General features: G+C 57.2%; 1 protein-coding gene across 1 annotated transcript in view; it reads left to right on the forward strand.

The window, feature by feature from the left end:
* PTPRS (protein tyrosine phosphatase receptor type S) overlaps positions 1–21721 on the forward strand; it is a 69975-nt gene that overhangs the window by 36157 nt on the left and 12097 nt on the right. The window contains exons 7-21 of the mRNA XM_082652459.1: positions 534–803; positions 2289–2870; positions 3935–4068; positions 4317–4461; positions 9698–10003; positions 11382–11575; positions 13833–13950; positions 15555–16163; positions 16618–16715; positions 17312–17565; positions 18448–18541; positions 18637–18852; positions 19341–19498; positions 20018–20029; positions 20208–20320. Coding sequence (XP_082508585.1) covers positions 534–803; positions 2289–2870; positions 3935–4068; positions 4317–4461; positions 9698–10003; positions 11382–11575; positions 13833–13950; positions 15555–16163; positions 16618–16715; positions 17312–17565; positions 18448–18541; positions 18637–18852; positions 19341–19498; positions 20018–20029; positions 20208–20320 — 3303 coding nt within the window. The remainder of the gene's footprint in view (positions 1–533; positions 804–2288; positions 2871–3934; positions 4069–4316; positions 4462–9697; positions 10004–11381; positions 11576–13832; positions 13951–15554; positions 16164–16617; positions 16716–17311; positions 17566–18447; positions 18542–18636; positions 18853–19340; positions 19499–20017; positions 20030–20207; positions 20321–21721) is intronic.

The following is a 21721-nucleotide window of genomic DNA, read 5'->3' on the forward strand; positions in this document are numbered from 1 at the left end:
CCCAGAGCCCCCCGACCCCTGCAGCCCGAATCTTCTGAAGCTCCCCAGTTGGGAGAGCGGGCGGAGGGGCTGCTCCCCGAAGCCACGTCTGACAGCAAAGATGAGAAACGGCTGATAAATTTTTGTGTTCCTAACTGTGCTGTGGACCAGCCACTCTGGTCTCTGAAACCCTGTTGCTATGGAATAATGCTTCATGTCTCTTTTATTATATATCGATATATCTCTCTATATATTGTTTGTGAAGTACCTTCCTTTGAAGTTTTGGTTTCTTTGTGTTGGAATTTGGTTTTCAATTTTTGTTGTTGTTGTTTTCTTTCATTTGGAAGAAAAAATTTTCAACTGGGGGAAGGAAACAACCCTGTTTATATTTAAATTGTTTTCCACTTTTTTTTTTTCCTTTTTTCTTTCTTTCCTTCTTTCTTTCTTCCTGCTTTTCTTTCTTTTCTCCCCTGCATTCCGTCTCCCCATCCCCCTGCATCTCCCTCCCCTCCCCCTCCCCCACCCCTACATCCCCCACCCACCCCATCCCCCAGTCCGCCGCGTGGCTCCACGGTTCTCCATCTTGCCCATGAGCCACGAGATCATGCCAGGTGGCAACGTGAATATCACCTGCGTGGCCGTGGGCTCGCCCATGCCATACGTCAAGTGGATGCAGGGGGCCGAGGACCTGACGCCTGAGGATGACATGCCCGTGGGCCGGAACGTGCTGGAACTCACAGATGTCAAGGACTCTGCCAACTACACGTGTGTGGCCATGTCCAGCCTGGGCGTCATCGAGGCCGTGGCCCAGATCACGGTGAAATGTAAGCAGGGGCCATGGGGCATGGCAGAGGCGGATGGGACCTCATGTGTAGGTGGGGGGTACGGGTGGAAAACCTCTGAGTTACTCTTCAGGATTCAGTCATTCCTGGCTGTGAAGAGGACAGTCAACAAACACTTATTGGTGACAAATTATTCTGGGCCTGGCCCCGTGGAACGAGACCCAGTCTTGCTCTATTGGGCTCACGGTCCAAAGTGAGAGATGACACGTAGCCCGGCAGCTGTGATGCAGACTAATGAGAGCAGTGATGGGGACTATGTAGCACCACTCAGACCCGCAGAATAAAGGTTCCAACTCCCAGGAAAGCTAGGTCAGGGAAAGACTAAAAGTTGAAAAGGGAAACAGGCTGTGCAGAACTCAGAGAGATAGAGCATTGGCGGGGTGGGGAGGGATTACAGATTCTCCTGATGTCTCAAGTTTGTGGCAAGATTCAGAGGAGGGTGCCCTCAAATAATTTTTCTAGCTTTGTAACAGGGGCCAGCAGACTACAGCCCATGGGCTGAATCTGGCCCTCCACTTGTTTTTATAAATAAAGCTTTATTGATACCTGCCCATTTGTTCACACCTGGCTTGTGGCAGCTTTGGGGCTACAGTGACAGAGCTGAGTGATTCTCAGCAAAGGCCACGTGGTCTGCAAATCTGAAAAGATTTACTGTGTGGCCCTCTGCAAGTAAAGGTTGCCAAGCCCTGCCCTAAGGCCATAGAAAGTGTCAGCATCAGCTGGTGTGTTGGTCATTTTGCTGAGGGATTGAACGTCTTCTGGTGCATGCTTCCTGGGGCCTGTGTGATATGAGATCTTGGGACAAGTGGGAGAGAAAGTCACAGTTTTATCCGGGTGCTGGGGACACACTGTAAACCAACCCCAGTCCCTGCTGGTGGGGACAACATACAAACCTGGTCATGACGTACCGTCAGGCAGTGATAAGAACTGGGCAAGGGCACCTTTAGCCAGGGTGGTGAGGGTGGCCTTAAGCCATCTGGCCATCTGAGCATTCCAGGGGCAGGGAACAGCAAGTGTGAACAGACAGAAGGGCCCTGTGGCTGAGCAGAGTGAAGCAGAGTAAAGCACAGAGAAGAGTTGTAGCCCAGGGGCCGCCACTGTTTCCTTTAGAAGTGGATATTTTTCTTAAACAGCCAATTTTTTTTTTTAAGTAAAAATTTTCAGGTTTATGGGCCATCTAGTCTCTGCTGTAACCACTCAATTCTACCGTCATAGCACAAAAGCAGCCAGCAGCGATACATAAGCGTGGCTGTGTGCTGATAAAACTTTATTTACAAAAACAGGTGCCAGCCCTCGGTTTGTAGTTTGCCAACACCTGCTATAGATGGTGGGCTAGGGGTCGTTAGGCCCATGGTTGCCACCAAGGAAATGAAGGCTCAGAGAGGGCAGTTGTGTGACTGAAAGTCACACAGCCTTTGGGGTCTGCAGCCAGCGTGCCTGATGTGTGAACTTGCCTCCCACCCACAGCTCTCCCCAAAGCCCCTGGGACCCCTGTGGTGACAGAGAACACAGCCACCAGCATCACCATCACGTGGGACTCTGGCAACCCAGACCCCGTGTCCTACTACGTCATCGAATATAAATCCAAGAGCCAGGACGGGCCATACCAGATCAAAGAGGACATCACCACAACGCGTTACAGCATTGGTGGCCTGAGCCCCAATTCGGAGTATGAGATCTGGGTGTCAGCCGTCAACTCCATCGGCCAGGGTCCACCCAGCGAGTCGGTGGTCACCCGCACTGGCGAGCAGGCCCCTGCCAGCGCGCCCCGAAACGTGCAGGCCCGCATGCTCAGCGCCACCACCATGATCATCCAGTGGGAGGAACCCGTGGAACCCAACGGCCTGATCCGGGGCTACCGGGTCTACTACACCATGGAGCCCGAGCACCCCGTGGGCAACTGGCAGAAGCACAACGTGGATGACAGCCTGCTGACCACCGTGGGCAGCCTGCTGGAGGATGAGACATACACCGTGCGCGTGCTGGCCTTCACCTCCGTAGGCGATGGGCCCCTCTCGGACCCCATCCAGGTCAAGACACAGCAGGGAGGTGAGATGCCCGCGGGAAGCACAGCTTCTGCGGGGGGGGGGGGGGCGGGAAGCAGGTTTCGGGGCTGTCCCACCAGAGGGAAGGAGGCGGCCACGCAGTGATGTGTCTCCCAGGATGCAGCCGGCCAATCTTAACCTGGAAGCCACCACGTGGTTTATTTGGCCTGCATGCGTGCTTTAAAGTATTTTCACGCCAGTGTTGCAAAGCAGGAGGTTGTCCTAGAAAACCCAGATTTCTGGCTACCCTTGGAAAATCCGATTTGGCAAGCCCATAGGGCTACAATCGGTCATCCAATGGCATCCAGATAGATGCTGCCGCCGGCTGCATCTGAGAAAAGGGGTGTGGTTTCCGTTCGCCTCCCTCTTCTCTGTTAACTGCCCCGGCTCCCATCCATCTCTGAGTTTGAGAACCCCTGTTCGCTGCTCTCACTGGAGGGATCCATGCCGCCCATTTTGAAATAATAGAAAGTGTGTTAACCCAAAGTCTGTGAGCTGGTCTGTCACCTTCTGGGGTGAAGGACGTGGGGTAGGGGTGTGGAGCATTTAGGTGCATGGGGCCCCAGCTCTCTGCAGGTTTCTGGGCTTTTTCTTACGGACTCAGGCTTTGGAACCTCAAATCCAGGAAGAGTCAGGCAGCTGTCCAAGCAAAGGGACAGGAGGTTTGGAACTCTGCTGCCGTAAATCAGATACAGGGTGGAGATCCACATTCCAAATTATGGTCCCCACCAGTTTTCTGTTTAACTGGGGGAATGGGGAGGATGCTGGGGTGCGTTGAGAAGGGGATTTTTTTTAAATGTTTTCCCACTGGCAACAGGATGGGGGGATTGGGGTGGGCAGCTGACAACGAGGGGCGGTAGGGGGTCCCTGAGAAAATAAGAGAAATAAGAACAGTGGAGAACACTCCAGTAGCATCTAGAGCCTAACAAGCCCTTCCTTTTAGGGTGGTGCTGAGTTCACGGGGCCCTTTTTGGGAGAATGGGAAGCTGGCGGGTTGGATACCCTATGCGGGCCCACCCCTCCCAGGCCTCCCCCCAATGCCAGTCCTCTTCGCCCCCTGCCCCGCAGTGCCTGGCCAGCCCATGAACTTCCGGGCCGAGGCCAAGTCGGAGACGAGCATTGGGCTCTCGTGGAGCCCCCCGCGGCAGGAGAGCATCATCAAGTATGAGCTCCTCTTCCGGGAAGGCGACCACGGCAGAGAGGTGCGTGGGCGGGGGGAGGCGGGCTGGCGCTCGCCGCCGGCTCCCACTCTGGGCGACTCTCTTGTCTCCCCGAGCCTGTGCCGGAATGTCTCTCTTCCCCCCTTCGCTTTGTCCCTGTCCGTTGCTAATTTTTCCAACACTCACTCTTTTCTCCTCCATTTCCATCACTCTGTGAGGTCTGTGTCTGTATCCCTCTGGTTTCTCTCTGTCTCTCTCCATCTCCGTCTCTCTCCCCGCCCCGCCCCCAGGTCGGGAGGACCTTCGACCCGGCCACGGCCTTCGTGGTGGACGACCTCAAGCCCAACACCGAATATGCCTTCCGCCTGGCGGCGCGCTCCCCGCAAGGCCTGGGCGCCTTCACCTCGGTGGTGCGGCAGCGCACGCTGCAGTCCAGTAGGTGTCTCGCGGACCCCGCCCTGAACTGCGGGGGTGGGCACCTGGCCGGCGCCTGCGCACTGACCCGGGCGGGGCCTGCGCAAGCGCGGGGAGGGGGGGGCGCCTCCGCCCGTCCCGCTTCGCTCTTCCGCCTCGGGCGTGCTTGCGTCCACGCTGCGCCTCGGTTCCCCCACCAGTGCAGTGAGGGGCTCACCCGTGGACCCCGCAGGCTCCAATTTCTCCATCTCCCTGGGGTACAGCCGTGGTCGATTTCGCTGATGGTACCTCCTCTCGCCTCTGCCTTTCCCGGATTTGGGGTTAGTGGAATGGCCACGTTGCGCCCATCTCACAGGTGTTTGGAGGGGTCTGTGATGCTGTCACAGCTCACACCCCATCCTTCCGAGAGAGCAGAGGATGCAGAGACGATCCTGCCTCCCCAGATGGCCCTTCTTGCCCCCCAGGCTGGGTCCCCATTGCCAGGGGCTCGGGGGCGTGGGGGAGTCAGAGCTGATGCCAGGTTCTGGGGGAAGCGCAGGACCCCCAAAACATAGGGCCCTTGAATTCCTGGAGTTCTTCGCTGTGCCCGCCTGGCCTCCCTGTCACAGAAAGTCACCTTTTGGCCAGGACACTGCAGCTGGCCCTGGGCCACACCGTGGCGCCCGCCGCGCCCTCCCTGCCTGCTCTGAGCTCAGGGCCTAGGCAGGCCCCTCCGACCGCCGCCTCCCTGCCTCCCCTTCCTCCCTCTTCTGTGCTCAGTGTGGCCCAAGTGGCCCCCGCCGTGACCCTCCCTTTCTTCTTCTCCCCTCCCCCTGCTCAGTCAGTCACGGCGTAGCCACCCCAGGCCTTGTTCCGGAAGCTGCCTCAGTGTTCAAACCTTCAAGCCCCCGCCTGCCCCGCCCCCAGGCGTGTGCACACAGGGGGTCACGGGTCAGTCCAGAGTGACAGCAACTTGGGCTGGGGTGTCTGAGCCGCTGGGATCAGGGGACTTGGAAACACAGCACCCCACTGTCAACCCCCGCCCCCTCCCCTCCTCCCCGCCCCACTGGGGCCGAGCCGAGCGCTCCGCGACTCACAGGAATGTTTGTGCGTGAGGCGATCAGTGAGGGTGTCCTGTGGCTTGGGCGGCCACGTGAGAGACCGGCACAGGTGCCGCGAAGGTGAGTACGCGCTGGTCTCCAGCGGGTTCACAAAAACGGCCCACCCTGCGTGCCCCCTAGCCTGTGCCCCAGCAGCTCTGGGCTGTGCAGACCGTCCAGAGTCCAAATTCAGTCCCCTAAACTCTGCACCCCGCTGCCGAGTGGCACACCTGCCCAGGAACGTGGAATCTGGAACCACGCCCCTCCCCCCCCACACCGCGCGTCCATGTGCGCATCCACGCTGCCCCGCACCCTCCCGACAAGTCACGCAGGTTGGGCCGGATTGTGAAGGAGGCGGCCTCCAAGGTCGTCGAGAAAGCGGCTTTGGCCCAGCCACGCGAACCTCCGAACCTCCGGGGCGGCCCAGGACAGGGAGTGGGGGAGAAGGGACTCCCCACTTCGCACCCCAAGACGGGTGGGGCCCGAGAGAACTGGCAGCCGAGACGCAGGGCCAGGCGTACCCCCACCCCCGGGGAGTGCGGGCTTCTTAGGCTGAACTCAAGGGTAGGTGGAGGCCAGACCACTCAGCCGTGGGTCTCCCCAGACACCGTCCAACCTTCCTGCCTCATCGGCGCCAGCCCGGAACTGCAGCGTGCCCACACTGGGGCCGGAGCAGGGCTGCGCACCCGCTCGCGGCCAGAGACCCACCCAGAGCTCGGTCTGGCCTTGTAGCTCAGCACTCCGCCATTCCCTCCCTCGTAAGAAAGTCTTTTAAGTTAGCAGTTGAAGAGTGGAAGGTAGGTAACCAGACTGGGAGTTTTCTGGAAAGCGTCTTTCTTTCTTTTATTATGGTTTTTCTCATCATCATCACCATCATCGTTGTTTCTTCTTTTATTATGGTTTTGGTTTTATTTTTCCTTCCCCTTTCTTAGCGAATCCATTCCTTCTGGCACATTCCTCGGTTGGTTTTTCCACTCCTGCTTGACTCCCCCCGGGCACATTTGGTTGGGGTGGCTGGTCAAGAAATGGGGGAGGGGACCCCCAAGTGTCTATTTCCGGAGGAGGGAACCCCAGTGTTTCAATTTAAGTGAGGCCAGAGAGTCATTCTGGTTGCAGTAAGCCATTGGAGTGGCCTCTGGGGTCTCTGGTAGCCTGATGTCTTTGAGGATGGGGGCCTCTGATTCAGCTCTGGGTCCCAGACCCTAGCATGGGGTGTGCACAGAGTAAGTGGTCTGTAAACACATGCAGTGAATAAGTGCGGCTGGCATGATGGTGAAGGTTCTACATGCCTTGACCTCAAGCAAGGCTAGTGACCTCTCTGAGCCTCCCTCCAGACGAGGCGGGCTCTAGGGTCATGGGCTTTTGAGGGGGTGTGGCTCCAAACATCCTCAGCTGGCCTGAGCTGAATAAGGCACAGGCTGAGGTCTGAATTCCCAGCCTCAACCAAGACAGCCCATGGACAGCAGCTGAGCCTGGCTTCAAGGCCTGGCTCGCGCCATGTGCCCTTGGGCAGGCCACTTGCCTTTTCTGGGCCTCAGTTTCCTCACCTGTAAAATGGGAGGTGAGCGCCCAGAACAGGTGGGACCGGGCACCCAGTAGCTATACAACCAGTGATAAAAGAATGCCAGGCAAACCAGGTGGGCTTTGAAACCCATTTCCCCACTTGGATCATGGGGGCGGGGTGGAGGGGTGCTAGTTCCAGCCACGTAAGGGGGTCATGAGAATTAAATGAGGCACGATCAGTGGGCCGTATCTTGAGTCTACAGAGGGCCTATGCTGCTGGGCGTGCAGAAGATGTATAGAACGTGAGGACTATCATCAGTAATGCTCTTAACACGGGGCCTGGCCCATAGTAGGTGCTCGGCACATGGAGACTATTACTGATACTCCATAAAGCCCTTAACACACACAGTTCACGCTTAATATAGGGGGAGTATCACTGTTATTTAACAAAGTCTTCAGCATGCTGCCTGGCACACAGTAGGTGCTCTGTAAGTGGCAGCTTCCACTTTCAGTCTAAATATGGATCAGCAGGGTGCTGGGCACAGAGTCGGCAGTCCATGAACGGAAGCGATTAGTAGCTTGTAACAAGGTCAACCTGGTGCCAGGTACACAGTAGGTCCCCGAAACATGGGGGCTACGATGATTGCTCTGCAAAACCCTTGGCACAGTGCCTGGCATCCAGTAAGCGCTCAATAAGTGGCACTTTAAAGAGGTTGGCCTGGTGCTAAGCACATAGTAGGTGCTCAGATGGGAGCCACTGTCAGTCTGGAAGGGCCTAGCATGGTTTCGTTTTTGCTCCAAACATGAAACTGTTGTCTGCAAGGTTCTTGGTACTGTGTGTGTAAATAGTAGGTGCTCAATAAGTAAGAACTATTACTATTTTTATATAAGGTCATTAGCACAGTGCTTGACACATAGTAGACGCTTAAAACGTAGGGACTATTACTGTTATCCAGAAATAACAGGGCCTGACACACAGTAGGCCCTGTTAAGAAATGAGAACTACTAATGTTCTACATAGTCCTTAGTATAGTACCTAGCATGTTGTAGGTACCTAATATGTGGGAACTTTTTCTGTTCCAATAAAGACCTTAGCAGAGTGCCTGGCATGCAGTATGTGCCGCGTAAAGGGCAACAGCTACTTTCATCTTCAGAGGGCTGTTGCAGTGACCAGCCCGTAGTAGGTGTTCAGTAAATGAGACGTGCTATTGGTCTGCAGTGGGCTTAGGTTGGCATCAGGTGAACAGTAGGGGCTCAAAACAGAAGAACTATGAGCTACTAAAACTTTGGCACACCGTAGGTGCTAACTGTGGGCTGTGTTATCTGTAAAGCCCTGACCCAGTGCCATCACAGTAGGTGTCCAATACACAGGGGCTTTTATTATTACTCTGTATAGCCCTTGGCATGCTACCTGGCACACAGTAGGTGCTCAAGACTCAGACATTGTTTTCTTTGCAAGTGAGGCCAGGAAGTAACCACAGGGTTGCCCTCTAGGGTCCCTGGCAGTACAGGTGTTCAGTAAGTAGATGCTCTTACTGTTAACCTGTGAAGCTTCTAGAGACAGGCCTGGCACATAGTAGGTGCCCAATAAATGGGGCTTTACTGCTATTCCCCGGTTACACAGTAGGTATTCAGTAAATTAGTGTTTACAGTTATTCCATCCCTGGTGCTGTGCCTGGCACATAGTAGGTGCCCAGTAAATGGGGCTTTTGCTATTCTTATGGCACAATGCTTGGCACACAGTAGGTGTGCAATAAATACTTCACTGTTATTCTGTGCAGCCCTTGGCATGGTGCTTGGCACATAGTAGGGTTCAATAAGTAGATTTGTCACCTGCCATTCTGTGCAGCCCTTGGCACTGTGCCTGGCACATAGTAGCTACTGAATTAATGGGGCTTTTATTGCTTTTGCGTTTGGCATAGTGGCTGGCACATAGTAGGTGCCCAGTACATGGAGCTTTTGCTATTCCTCTGGCACAGTGCCTAGCACACAGATGTTCTATAAATGAGTACATTTACTGTCATTCTGCTCCTGTGCTGTGCCTGGTGCACAGTAGGTGTTCACTAAATAAGTACACTTACTGTTATTGTGTGAAGCGCTTGGCACGGTGCCTGGCACATAGTAGGTGCCCAATAAATGAGGCTTTTATTGCTATTCTTCCGGCACAGTGCCTAGCACACAGTAGGTGTTCAATAGATAAGTACATTTATTGTCATTGTGCTCCTGGTGCTATACCTGGCACACAGTAGGTGTTCAATAAATAAGTACATTTATTGTTTTGGCACCGTGCCTGGCACATAATAGGTGCCCAGTGAATGGGGTTTTTACTGCTGTTCCGCTTGGCACGGTGCACAGCTTACGTGCATATGCTCCTTGGGGACTGTGGCTACCCTCTCCCTAAGAACTACTGTGTGCCACGTGCAGCCCCATGTGGTGAGTGCAGCGTTCTTGGCCAGCCCTCTCTGCCCCCATCCCCGCCCGCCCACCCACCCACCCGCCCATCTCACCTTTGGTTGACACCCGCTTCTTTTGGGTTCGACTTCTCTTTGGTTTGGTTCTGTTTTGTTTGTTATCATCTTCTTTTTTATTTTCTCTTTCCCATCTTTTGTTTCCCCACCCCCTCCCCGCCCATCCCGCCTCCCTTCCCCACCCCCACGTTCTCCCCCCCCCAATAGAACCGTCAGCCCCCCCTCAAGACGTTAAATGTGTCAGCACGCGCTCCACGGCCATTTTGGTAAGTTGGCGCCCGCCGCCGCCGGACACGCACAACGGGGCCCTGGTGAGCTATAGCGTCCGCTACCGACCGCTGGGCTCAGAGGACCCGCAACCCAAGGAGGTGAACGGCATCCCCCCGACCACCACCCAGATCCTGCTGGAGGCCTTGGACAAGTGGACGGAGTACCGCATCACCGCCGTCGCTCACACAGAGGTGGGACCAGGGCCCGAGAGCTCGCCCGTGGTCATCCGCACCGACGAGGACGGTAAGCACCGGCCCCGGCCTGGGACCCCTGGGACCCCCAGGCCCCAGCCCGGCCCCTGCCTTGGAGCCTTCTGTCCCTGGAAAACTGGGCTGGCTGGTGGTCAGAAGGTATTGGGTTGGCCAAAAAGTTCTTTCGGGTTTTTCAGTAAGATCTTACGGAAAAAAACGGATGAACTTTTTAGCCAACCATAGAAGCCGTAATTAGGAGAAGGAGAGAAGTGGCCATCAGCCTCCCCAAACCAACCGGGCTCCTTGATCTTGGAATTCTCTGTTCTGGACCTTCCGGGCTACATTTTCTCTCTGAGCCTTGGGCCTGGAACGTTAAGCGGGGAGCCCTGTATTTTGGTCCGGTGGTGGAAGCCATGGAAACGGAGTGTAGGAAACAGCAAGCAGCACTTGCGACAAAAATTATGGTCCCTGACCCCAGAAAGCTGGTGTTTTAGACTCTAGGGATAACCTGAGATTTGGAGCTGCTTGGGTCTGAGCTATCCTACCTAGAGAGTAGGTAGATTGCGTGCTGATGGTGGTTAACCGCCAGCTCTCTGGGGCATAGAGACCGATTGGTAGCTCTGGCCGATTTCTGTGGTGTAAATATTCCCACCGTAGCTGAGCTAGAAAGTTCTAAGACGCTAGTCACACAGTAGAAGCTGAGGGCATGGGGCAAAATGAAGCAGGCAGCTTCCCCAATAAAATCGCAGGAAACCTGGACCAGCTGTTTTCTGAGCCATTGGCCTGGAAGTTTCGGTTGGCAGCCCCAACATTTTGTCCTAACCATGCGGAAGAAATGAAGCGGTCCTTCACGCCAGGCCTGGGGGTGGGGGTGGGGTGGGTGGCGAGGGCTCTCAGCTTGGGGGCTGGTTGAAAAAGTGCTCCAGTGCGGAGTGGGCTGGCTGCACCCTGGGGTGTGTAGGAGCGTGCAGCTGGACTGCCTGGGTTCCCATCCCGGCTTTGCCTCTTGATAACCCTGTGGTCCTGGGATCAACTCTCTGTGCCTTGGTTTCCCCATCTGTAAAGGGAGCATAAGGACTCCTATCTAGAAGGGATGCTCTGAGGTCGGAAGCAGTGTGGGTAAACCTCTTAGAGTGGGGCATGCACGGCCCGCTCATGTCTTGTGGCCCTGGGCAGGTGACCTAGGCTCTGGGGGACCTCAGTTGCTCGTCTGTAAATGGGGTGCACCATCAGAGCCCCCTCCCCGGGCTGTGGGAAGCGTGAAGGAGGTATTCCCTCCGGGCCAGCGGTGAGCGCTCAGAGCGCCGGGTTAACCGGCAGTCACTCGGCACCTTGGCATCGGTCAGTGGCGCTGCCCGGGGCAGGGCTGGGCACCCCAGTAACGGCCCCGCCCGCCCCTCCCCTCCCCTCCCCTCCCCCCCACCCGCCAGTGCCCAGCGCGCCGCCGCGGAAGGTGGAGGCGGAGGCGCTCAACGCCACGGCTATTCGCGTGCTGTGGCGCTCACCCGCGCCCGGCCGGCAGCACGGCCAGATCCGCGGCTACCAGGTCCACTACGTGCGCATGGAGGGCGCTGAGGCCCGAGGGCCGCCGCGCATCAAGGACATCATGCTGGCCGATGCCCAGGTGGGCGGGGCTCCGGGGCGGGGCCTGGCGGTGGGGCGGGGCCCGGGCCCCCTGCGCTCCCGCCCTCTCGCTGCTTCTCTGTGTTTCTCTGTCTCTGGCTATTCTGCTCACCTCCTCCTCTCTCCCCTGCCGCCTCCTCCCGCGCTCAGTGGGAGACGGACGACACGGCCGAATATGTAAGTAGTGCCCCCCTGCCACCCCGAGCCGCTGCCAGTGCTCTTCCCGCGAGCGGGCCGTGCAGTGCTGTGACCCCATCCCCTGCACGCCCCCTGTAAAAGGGTCTCCTCCCCTGGGCCCCCGATGCACACCTAGTTACCTCTTGGAGCTAGCTGGCAGCCTCGGTTCTGCATCAGGCACATGGGCTTCTGCTGGGGACCACGGAGGTATCCATTCTTAGCTGAATGGCCCCTGGACTCCGCTGGCCTCCTGCCTCCCCGCTTCCCTCCTCCAGCCCAGCTCCCGGCCTGGGTCTTCTCCACCACACCTTTGCTCCAGCTGTTCACAGCGTTAACCACCCTCCTCCAGCCCACAGCTTCCCCTGTGGCACCCAGGCCTGGCAGATCGAAACTGAGTCACTTTCCAGCCTAGACCGACCCTTTTGTTACCTGACTCAGCCCTTCCTGATCTCGAAGTTTCTCTCTTAGGCCAAAGTGTCCCCTTCGTTCTGGCCCTGGCGTGATGAGAGGGGTCAGTGGGCCCCAGGTGGGAAAGGAGGCCTGCAGGAGGCCCTGAACCAGAGTCAGGATTACTGTGTGGCTCTGGGCTGTCTTTCTGCCCCTAAGATAGGGACCACGGGCTCTTCTGACAGCCCCAAGCCTGATGTTAAATTGACACGGCCCCACCCACTCCAGTAGCTCTGCTTCTCCCCCCGCCCCGCCCCACCCCAGTCTGGGGGGAGGTTCCCACATGGCTCTGGCTCAGACCCTCCAACCCACTAAGACCCCGGGAAGGACTGAATGTGAGGCTCAGGGGCAGGAGACCCTCTGCTTGTGCATCCTGTCCCCCTCCTATGCTCCTGACCTGGGGCCACCCAGGCATGCCGGACATGCTTGTGGGTATGCATGTATGGGAAACATGGACACGTGTGTGAGGGTGTGAGGGTCGGGGTGCTCTGTCATTCACTGAATGAGCAGTGATTTACTGAGCACCCGCCGATCCTGAGCTAGGTGCCATGGATGCGGCAGTGACCGAGACACTCCTGAGCCCGTCTTCCTGGGGGTCACGGTTCAGGGGAGAGGGATGTTACTTGGAACAAGGCACAAACACGTGTCTAGTTACAGCTCTGGTGGGGACGGGGCATAGATAGTGGTGTAAATGTTTGAACAGCCAGCTGTCGGGTGGGCGCAATCCTGACTGGTGGCATTTGCCCTTTTCCATGGTGTAAATACTCCCACCGTGTCGATTTCAAGCTACCTACCGGATTTGTGGTAGCTCGTCATTGTATAGTATTTGTATCGCACAGATATAAGAGACAGAATAGAATAATCTCGAGGACACAGATAATAGTAAACACGGTAAAATAATGACAGAGGGGTGGGTTTTGAGTACTTATTACCTTTGTTTTTACTATTTATTTGATCGTACATTTATATAATTTTATTTATAATAACGGCTGTTTAATAAGTGGCTTGCAAATTTTCTGAAAATTCGACTGCTGGCTTTCAGGAGCTGGTATAAGGAATCTCCAGCACAACAATGGATGTAGTGGAGACAGGTGTCGGGTGCGGGGGACACAGCCAGTGCAAAGGCCCTGGGGCAGGACCATGTCTAGTTGGAGGAGGGATAGAAAGGCAGCCCCGTGTGGCTGGAGCAGAGTGAGCGAGGGAGGAGGTGAGGGCAGGGAGGGGACAGGGGCAGGTTGTGCAGGGCCTTGTGGGCGGCAGAGGACTTCTGGTGGTGCGAAGGACTTGGGCTTTTGCCCCCAGGGAGACCAGAGCCCTGGAGACCTGACTCAGCTGCTCACAGGCACCCTCTGGGGGCCACTGCAGGGAGGAAAGAACGGAGGTGGGGCAAGAGTGGTAGCTGGGGACCAGAGGGCCGGGGACTGCACTGGTCCAGGCGGTCCACGACGGATGTCAGGCCACGTGTGCCCATCTCAGCATGGACGTGCTACGTGTCGGGGTCTGTGCATGAGCTCGGGTGCACGTCTCTGCCCGCAGATTGGGCCCCGTGTCTGCCTTGCTTGTCCCTAGCACGGGGAGGAGGGTGGGCAGCCCTGGTTGTGTCACTGATTCCCCACCCCTGACCCCACCCGCAGGAGATGACCGTCACAAACCTGCAGCCTGAGACCGCCTATTCCATCACGGTAGCCGCCTACACCATGAAAGGCGATGGCGCTCGCAGTAAACCCAAGGTGGTGGTGACCAAGGGAGCAGGTGCGAGACCTTCTATGGCCCCTTTGCCCTCAGAGCATCCCTGCAGAGTTCTTGAGCCCCTGTGGGGGGGGGGGGTGCCCCAAGCAGGAGGAACAGGGAGAGCAAAGGTGTGGAGCTGCTCCAGAGGATATTAAGACCCAGTGTGGGCCAGCCCCTCAGCTCTAGCCAGATGGAAACCTTTAACAGCCAACTCCTAACTCCTCACCCTCTGCCTCCTGTTCCCCCTGCCTGGATACCCTTCTCCGGGCTGGCCGTCTCCTCTGCATCCTTTGGGTCTTTGGTTAGTCAGCACCTCCTCAGGAAGCCTTCCCCGCTCACCCCCATGCCACAGTCTTGGTCAGGCCGCACCCCTCCTGCCCCCAGCACCCCGTGCCTCCCCCATCCCAGCTCTGATCACCCCAGGTGAGCTGTCATTTCAGGGTGGTGTGCCCGTCTCCCCCGCTGCACCCTGAAGCCTCCTCTCCTGGCAGCCCTGCCTCAGTTTCCCCCTCAGGCCCCTCCCATCAGTCCCAGGAGGCTGGTTTTTCACCAGCCAAACATAGCTGAGTGAGGAGAGAGAGCGAGCCATGAAAATGTAAGGGGAGAGGGTATTCTAGGCAGAGAGCACAGCCCAGGCAAAGGCTCAGAGGAGGGAACAAGCTTGGTGTGTTCGAGGAACAAAGGCCCCCATGGCCTCCACCCCACTTCCTGCACTCTCCATGCCTCACTGCTGACCACAGAGCCTGATGTTCAAGGCCTCCCAGCTGGACACAGCACCCCTCCACACTGCTGCCAGCCCATGCCCCCACCGTTCCCTTCGTCTGCCTAGTCTCTGTGTCCTCTAGCGCCCATGTCACCTCTTCCAGGAAGCTTCCTGTGATCTGCCGTCCTCTCTCAGGGACGTTAGATTAGAGCCATGCTTGCTAAGCAGAACCTGCTGCATACACTGTGACTGTTCACACCACTGTCTATTAAAGGTCCTGATAAGTCCTGCAGTGTTGAAGCCTGGTTTCCTGTATAGAGCTTCAGCACTGCAGGGCTTCTCAGGGCCTTGACACATTGATCACTACTCAGACTGTGAGAACCATGGGGGCAGGGACAGGGTTTTGGACACTCCTACGTTCCATGGATATTAATCAGGTGCCGGCAGGAGGCAAGGGGTGAATAAATGAGGCAAGAGCTGAGTGACTTACTAAGAGAAGAAGGAGAAACATAGATGCGGGCCTGCTGTGACATCTGTTGATGTTTTCGTTTATCGGGTCCTCTGAGTCTCCTGCTTCCTCGCTGTTCCTTGCACTCAGGACAGTCTCACCTCAGGGCCTTAGCACTGGCTGTTCCCTCTGCCTGAATCACTGCTCCCCCCAGACCTCCCCGCGGCTCCCTCCCTCACCTTCAAGTCTTTGCTTCTGAGCGAAGCCTTCCCAAGACCACTTTTAAAAATGGCAACCCCTTGGGAATTCCCTGGCGGTCCAGTGGTTAGGACTCCACACTTTCACTGTGGAGGGCCCAGGTTCAATCTTAGGTCAGGGACCTAAGATCCCACAAGCTGCACGGTGTGGCCAAAAAAAACCCCGGCAACCTCACCCTTACTCCCAGGCTGACCTTGTATCTCACCCCCCAAACAGTGCTGGGCCGCCCCACCCTGTCGGTGCAGCAGACCCCCGAGGGCAGCCTGCTGGCACGCTGGGAGCCCCCGGCCGGCACCGCCGAGGACCAGGTGCTGGGCTATCGCCTGCAGTTCGGCCGCGAGGACTCATCGCCCCTGGCCACACTGGAGTTCCCGCCCACCGAGGACCACTACACTGCGTCGGGCGTGCACAAGGGCGCCACGTACGTGTTCCGGCTGGCGGCCCGGAGCCGAGGCGGCCTGGGCGAGGAGGCGGCCGAGGTCCTGAGCATCCCCGAGGACACGCCCCACGGCCACCCACAGATCCTCGAGGCGGCCGGCAACGCCTCCGCCGGCACAGTCCTACTCCGCTGGCTGCCACCAGTGCCCGCCGAGCGCAACGGGGCCATTGTCAAGTATACAGTGGCTGTGCGGGAGGCCGGCGCCCTGGGCCCCGCCCGAGAGACCGAGCTGCCCGCGGCGGCCGAGCCGGGCGCCGAGAACGTGCTCACGCTGCAGGGCCTCAAGCCCGACACGGCCTATGACCTCCAAGTGCGGGCCCACACGCGCCGCGGCCCCGGCCCTTACAGCCCCCCCGTCCGCTACCGGACGTTCCTGCGGGACCAAGGTAGGCGCGCGGTGATCCCCGCACCAGAGCCGGACCGGGCCTCGCGCCCACCCCCACCCCAGCCCCCTCCCTCTCCCCCGCCCAGGTAAGTGGTCACTTTTCTGCTTCCTCGTGGACGCTCAAGGCGAGTCCAGACCCCGAGGCTCCGGCGTTGGCAAAGGTGGGACACGCCTAGGTGGCACCGCCGCCCCCCCTACACCGCCCCCAGCCCACCCCGTCCCCCCCCCAACCCCCCTCCACCTCCGCCTTCTCTCTCCAGCTGCGCCGTCTCCCGCGGCAGGGACTTGGAACAGGCAGGGCCGGGCCAGGGCCAGGCAGTAAGGCCACGGGCACAGCGGACGACAGGGAGCGCCTGGGCCGCCCCACACACAACCCCGTCCCCCCGCTCCCCCCGCCCCCCAGCACTCACGGGACCTCTTCTTTGCTCTTTCCCGCCTGCCGCTGCCTGGTGCAGTCTCGCCCAAGAACTTCAAGGTGAAGATGATCATGAAGACGGCGGTTCTGCTCAGCTGGGAGTTCCCAGACAACTACCACTCGCCCACGCCCTACAAGGTGCAGCCTCCCGAGGAGTCGGGGGGCGGGGCTCGGCCGGGGCTGGGGCCAGGGTTGGGGGTCAGCTGGACTCACCGCCGGGTAGGCTTGCGGCTCAGTCTGGGGTTGGGGCTTAGTTCGGTGTCAAGACTTATTAGTCTGGGATCAAGGCTCAGTCAGAATTGGGGCCTAGCCTGGGGTCGGTCCCAGGGGTCGAAGTTCAGTCTGGGTTTGGGGCTCAGTAGGGGATTAGTGCTCAGTCAGAGCTGGGGCTTAGCCTGGGATCGGGGCTCAGCTAGGATTCAGGCCCAGTGTCTCAGTCTAGGCTCGAGCCTCAGTCTGGAATTAGGGCTGTTTAAGGATTGGGACTTAGAGGCAGGACTTGGCTGCGATGGAAGCTCGGCCTGGGTTCGGGGCTCAATCTGGGGTTGGGGCTGAGTTTGGGGTCGAGACTTAGGCTGGGATCAAGGCTCTGTTAGAATCGGGGCTCAGCTGGGATTGAGGCTCAGTCTGGGGTCACAGACTGAGTTGGCAGGGTCAGGGCTAAGTCTGGGATCCAGGCTCGGTCAGGACCAGGGGCTCAACCCAGAGCCCTGCTGAGCTGGCCCGTCCCACAGATCCAGTACAATGGGCTCACGCTGGACGTGGACGGCCGCACCACCAAGAAGCTCATCACGCACCTCAAGCCCAACACCTTTTACAACTTCGTGCTGACCAACCGCGGCAGCAGCCTGGGAGGCCTCCAGCAGACGGTCACTGCCTGGACCGCCTTCAACCTGCTCAGCTCTAAGCCCAGCGTGACCCCCAAGCCTGACTCCGAAGGCTACATCGTGGTGTATCTGCCCGACGGCCAGAGCCCTGTGCCTGTCCAGTAAGCTCAACTCGCCCCCCTCAGGGATTTTGCACCCCTCCACCAGCCAGCTCTGTGACTGGGGCCAGCCGCTTGATCTCTCTGTGCCTCAGTTTCCTCACCTGTCTGTAAAACAGAGATCGCATCAGCCCCACCCCGTGTGGTTCCCCTGAAGGTCCAGTGCTTCTCGTAGATGTCGCTAAATGTGGCCTTGTGTCTGCTCCTTGAGCATTCCCTGACGCCCCCATATGCCTGACCTTCTACTGGTTCTAGGTTCCTAGACTGGTGGGGAGACAGAGCTGGACACAGACACCCTCAGCCCCATGGTGTGGCAGTGAGAGGCACCAGGGCTGAGAGTCCCCAGTAAGGAGAGGAGGACTCTGGGAAGCAGGGAAAAATCGAGGATTACAAAACTGTGGGCATGGAAGCTGGGGTTTTGAAGGGTGTATAGGAGTTTGAGAAATATACAGTTGACCCTTGAACAGCACAGGTTTGAATTACATGGGTCCACTTATATGCGTATTTCTTTCAAGAAGTACAGACTACAGTATTACACAATCCATGGCTGGTTGAATCCACAGATAGATAGAGAACCATGGATACAGAGGACCAACTGTACTTACATATGGATTTTTGATTGCGCAGGGGGTCGGCCCCCTTAACCCCCACGTTGTTGAAGGGTCAACTGTAATTTCACAGGGTAGGCTTTCTAGGCAAAAGGTACAGTATCATCAAAAGCCTGGAGGCTTGAATCAGGAACTGTAATCCTATGTGACTGGGGCCGTATGCCCAATGTATGAGCAGAAGGGAAGATTCAGAGAGGGGCGGCTCCCCATCTCAGCCCTAGATAGCATCCCTTGGTCATGCTAGTAGACAAACCCCCATGACTCCATCTCCTGATAGGAACTACTTCATTGTGATGGTGCCACTGCGTAAATCTCGTGGTGGCCAGTTCCTGACCCCGCTGGGCAGCCCAGAGGAAATGGACCTGGAGGAGGTAAGAGCCAGTGGGGCCCAGACAACGTCCCAGCTTTCGTGAGCCCAGTTGCTCCCAGCCAGGTTCGTGAGCAGCCCACATCTCTGTTCCCACAGCTGATCCAGGATATCGCACGGCTGCAGAGGCGCAGCCTGCGGCACTCGCGCCAGCTGGAGGTGCCCCGGCCCTACATCGCGGCTCGCTTCTCAGTGCTGCCACCCACCTTCCATCCCGGCGACCAGAAGCAGTACGGTGGCTTTGACAACAGGGGCTTGGAGCCTGGCCACCGATATGTTCTCTTTGTGCTTGCTCTGCTGCAGAAGAGCGAACCCGTAAGTCCCAAATGGTGTCTGCCCATATCGAGCCACACCCACTGAGTGAGGCAGGCCAGTCCCTAGGGCCCTGACCTCAGAACCAGACACAGATCCTCCTAACTGTGGTCAGAGTTGGGTAGAGGGAACGGTTTGAGGTTGAGGGTATCCCATAGGGAAGGTTTGTTAGAGGAAAGGACTTTGGAACTAGAGCTTTGACGGATATCTAGGAGTTCGGTAAAGAAAGGGCATCCCACAGTTTGCACGTGCAAAGGTCTGGGGTGCAAGAGGAGCAAAAGGGATTTCAGAGTGGCTGAAACAGAGTGAGGAAGAGGGAGAGTGAAGATTGGCAAGGTCCAGGCCTTGTAGGCCACCAGGGTCAGGGTTTTTGGGAGCTGTAGGAGGGTTTAGAGTAGGGGATGGACATGGATTTGTGTTTGAGAAAGACCCGTGTGGCCACCGTGAGGAGGACGGGCACTGATGGAGGTCCCCCCACCCCATTCCTGCAGACATTTGCGGCAAGCCCCTTCTCAGACCCCTTCCAGCTGGATAACCCGGACCCGCAGCCCATTGTGGACGGCGAAGAGGGGCTCATCTGGGTGATCGGGCCCGTGCTGGCTGTGGTTTTCATCATCTGCATCGTTATTGCCATCTTGCTCTATAAGAAGTGAGCCCCCTGCCCCGCCCCCCACTTGACAGGAGGGAAGGCTTCCTAAAAAAGGAGGGGGGTCTGGAAAGATCCAGGGGGGAACAGTCATCTCAGAGGATCATCGCAGAAGCCCTGTATGGTCCAGACAGGGAAACCAGGGCTCAGAGAAATGAAACCACCTGATCAAAGTCACACAGCCTGGGAAATGGCAGGGCTAGGGTTCCATCCCAGCCAGGGATTTGACTCCTGTTAAGTCTCGCGCTCCACTCGGCAAGATTTGGGGTGGGGGCTGCCTCTGTCCAGTTTAACGAGGTCACGTGGGACATGTCCCAGCTTAGAAAGGGAGGGCTGAGATGTTATTCCTTGTGGCGGGGGACCCACGCAGGAAGGATTAGCCCCATTTTCTGGAGGAGACCGAGACTCAGAGAGGGAAAGAAAGCCACCCACAGTCACAGAACAGGCCCTTGATGGCCAGCACACCCTCACCTGTCTTCTTTCTCCCCCCCACTCCTCACCTGTGTCTGTTTTCGGGAGCAGTAAGCCTGACAGGTAAGAACTGGTCCTGCCCTTTGGAGGCCAAGGAGGGGAACTGGGGTGGCGTCGTGCCTGTTGGGTGAGCGGGCGCCTGGCTGCTCCAGCCGTTGCACACGTGTCTGTGCGTGGTCGTGGGAACCCCAGTTGCGCGCAGCTGGGTCACATGTTCGCGTGTCTGCTTGCTCCTACAAAGTAAACGCAAGGACTCAGAGCCCCGCACCAAATGCCTACTGAACAACGCCGACCTCGCCCCCCACCACCCCAAGGACCCCGTGGAAATGAGACGCATTAACTTCCAGACGCCAGGTATGTGCTGATCCCAGGTGCCAGGGACGACAGTGACGGGGGAAGGGGAGAGGTAGCATAGGAAGAGAGGAAGCTGCCACCTCGGTGGATCCCGAGGACTGCCCCCACTGAACTGTGCTTGGTACGATTCAGTTCCCAATTCCCAAATTCCTCCGTGGCTTGGAACTGTCGTGGGTTGATTCTGCTTACGACCAAGGGAGGCTTTCGAAGAGTTGCCTTTAACTGGTGGCTGCTGTCTTCTCTGGGAGCTTAAAGGACATCTTCAGACAAAGACAAAAGCAAAACTTTTCCGAATCCTCATGTCTTTTGGCAGAAAGAGCTCTGCTTCTATTCACACCTCTAGTTTTAAGGCCACTCAGTGGTGGGTGTTAGGGTTTTTCCCAATCCCCAGGGATGTGCCCCTAGCAAGGTGTAAGAATTCCGCCCCCACCACACTCTGTCTGTCTCTCCTCCATGGCCGCAGATGCTCATGTTCTCCCTGCCTCTTCATAGTTCCCTGTAGGTTAATAGGATTCAGCCTAGTTGCCTGCCATGCTTGGTGGGAGAACTGAATCAGGACCTTGCCCTTGATCATCTTCATGTGCAGTCATCCTCTCATTCCCTCACCTCCTCCCTCTTTTTTTTTTGCGGTACGCGGGCCTCTCACTGTTGTGGCCTCTCCCGTTGCGGAGCACAGGCTCCGGACGCACAGGCTCAGCGGCCACGGCTCACGGGCCCAGCCGCTCCGCGGCATGTGGGATCTTCCCGGACCAGGGCACGAACCCGTGTCCCCTGCATCGGCAGGCGGACTCTCAACCGCTGCACCACCAGGGAAGCTCCACCTCCTCCCTCTTAACGGGCTCATGCCAGCTGCTTCTCACCAAATAAGGAATTTTTAACTTAACTGATGGCTGCTGTTCTCCTTATGAGCTCACAGCATGGTAACGTCTGTCTCTCTGCTTGCACCCAGCTCTTCACTTCATGTCTCTGAACTCATTCATATTAACTCTTTCCAACCAAATGGAGATTTTAAAACATTTATATTGAACTGATGGCTGCAGTCCTCTTGAAGGGCTCATGCGTATAGCCTTGCATGCTATTCCTAATGTATTTATTTCTCTCTCTTTTCTGCTGCTGGACTGTCTCATGTTAGTTCCATGTTTATCCAAACGAGGATTTTGATCATTTAACTGATGGCTGCAGTCCTCCATAAGAGATCATGAAAGGTCTCATGACACCCCTAATGTACTCCCTTCTCTTTCCTGTCTCTGGACCAGCCTATCTCAATTCTGTTTCCATCCAAATGAGGATTTTAAATGTGTGTGTTTAAGTGATTGGTGCTCTCCTCCTTAAAGGCCACGGCATGGGCCCGTATGTCCTTCCCCTGCCCCCAGGTTTCTCCCTCACCATCCTGCCTCTCCT

This window comes from Grampus griseus (genome assembly GCF_964374135.1).
Source record: "Grampus griseus genome assembly, chromosome: 3".
Taxonomy (NCBI): Eukaryota; Metazoa; Chordata; class Mammalia; order Artiodactyla; family Delphinidae; genus Grampus; species Grampus griseus.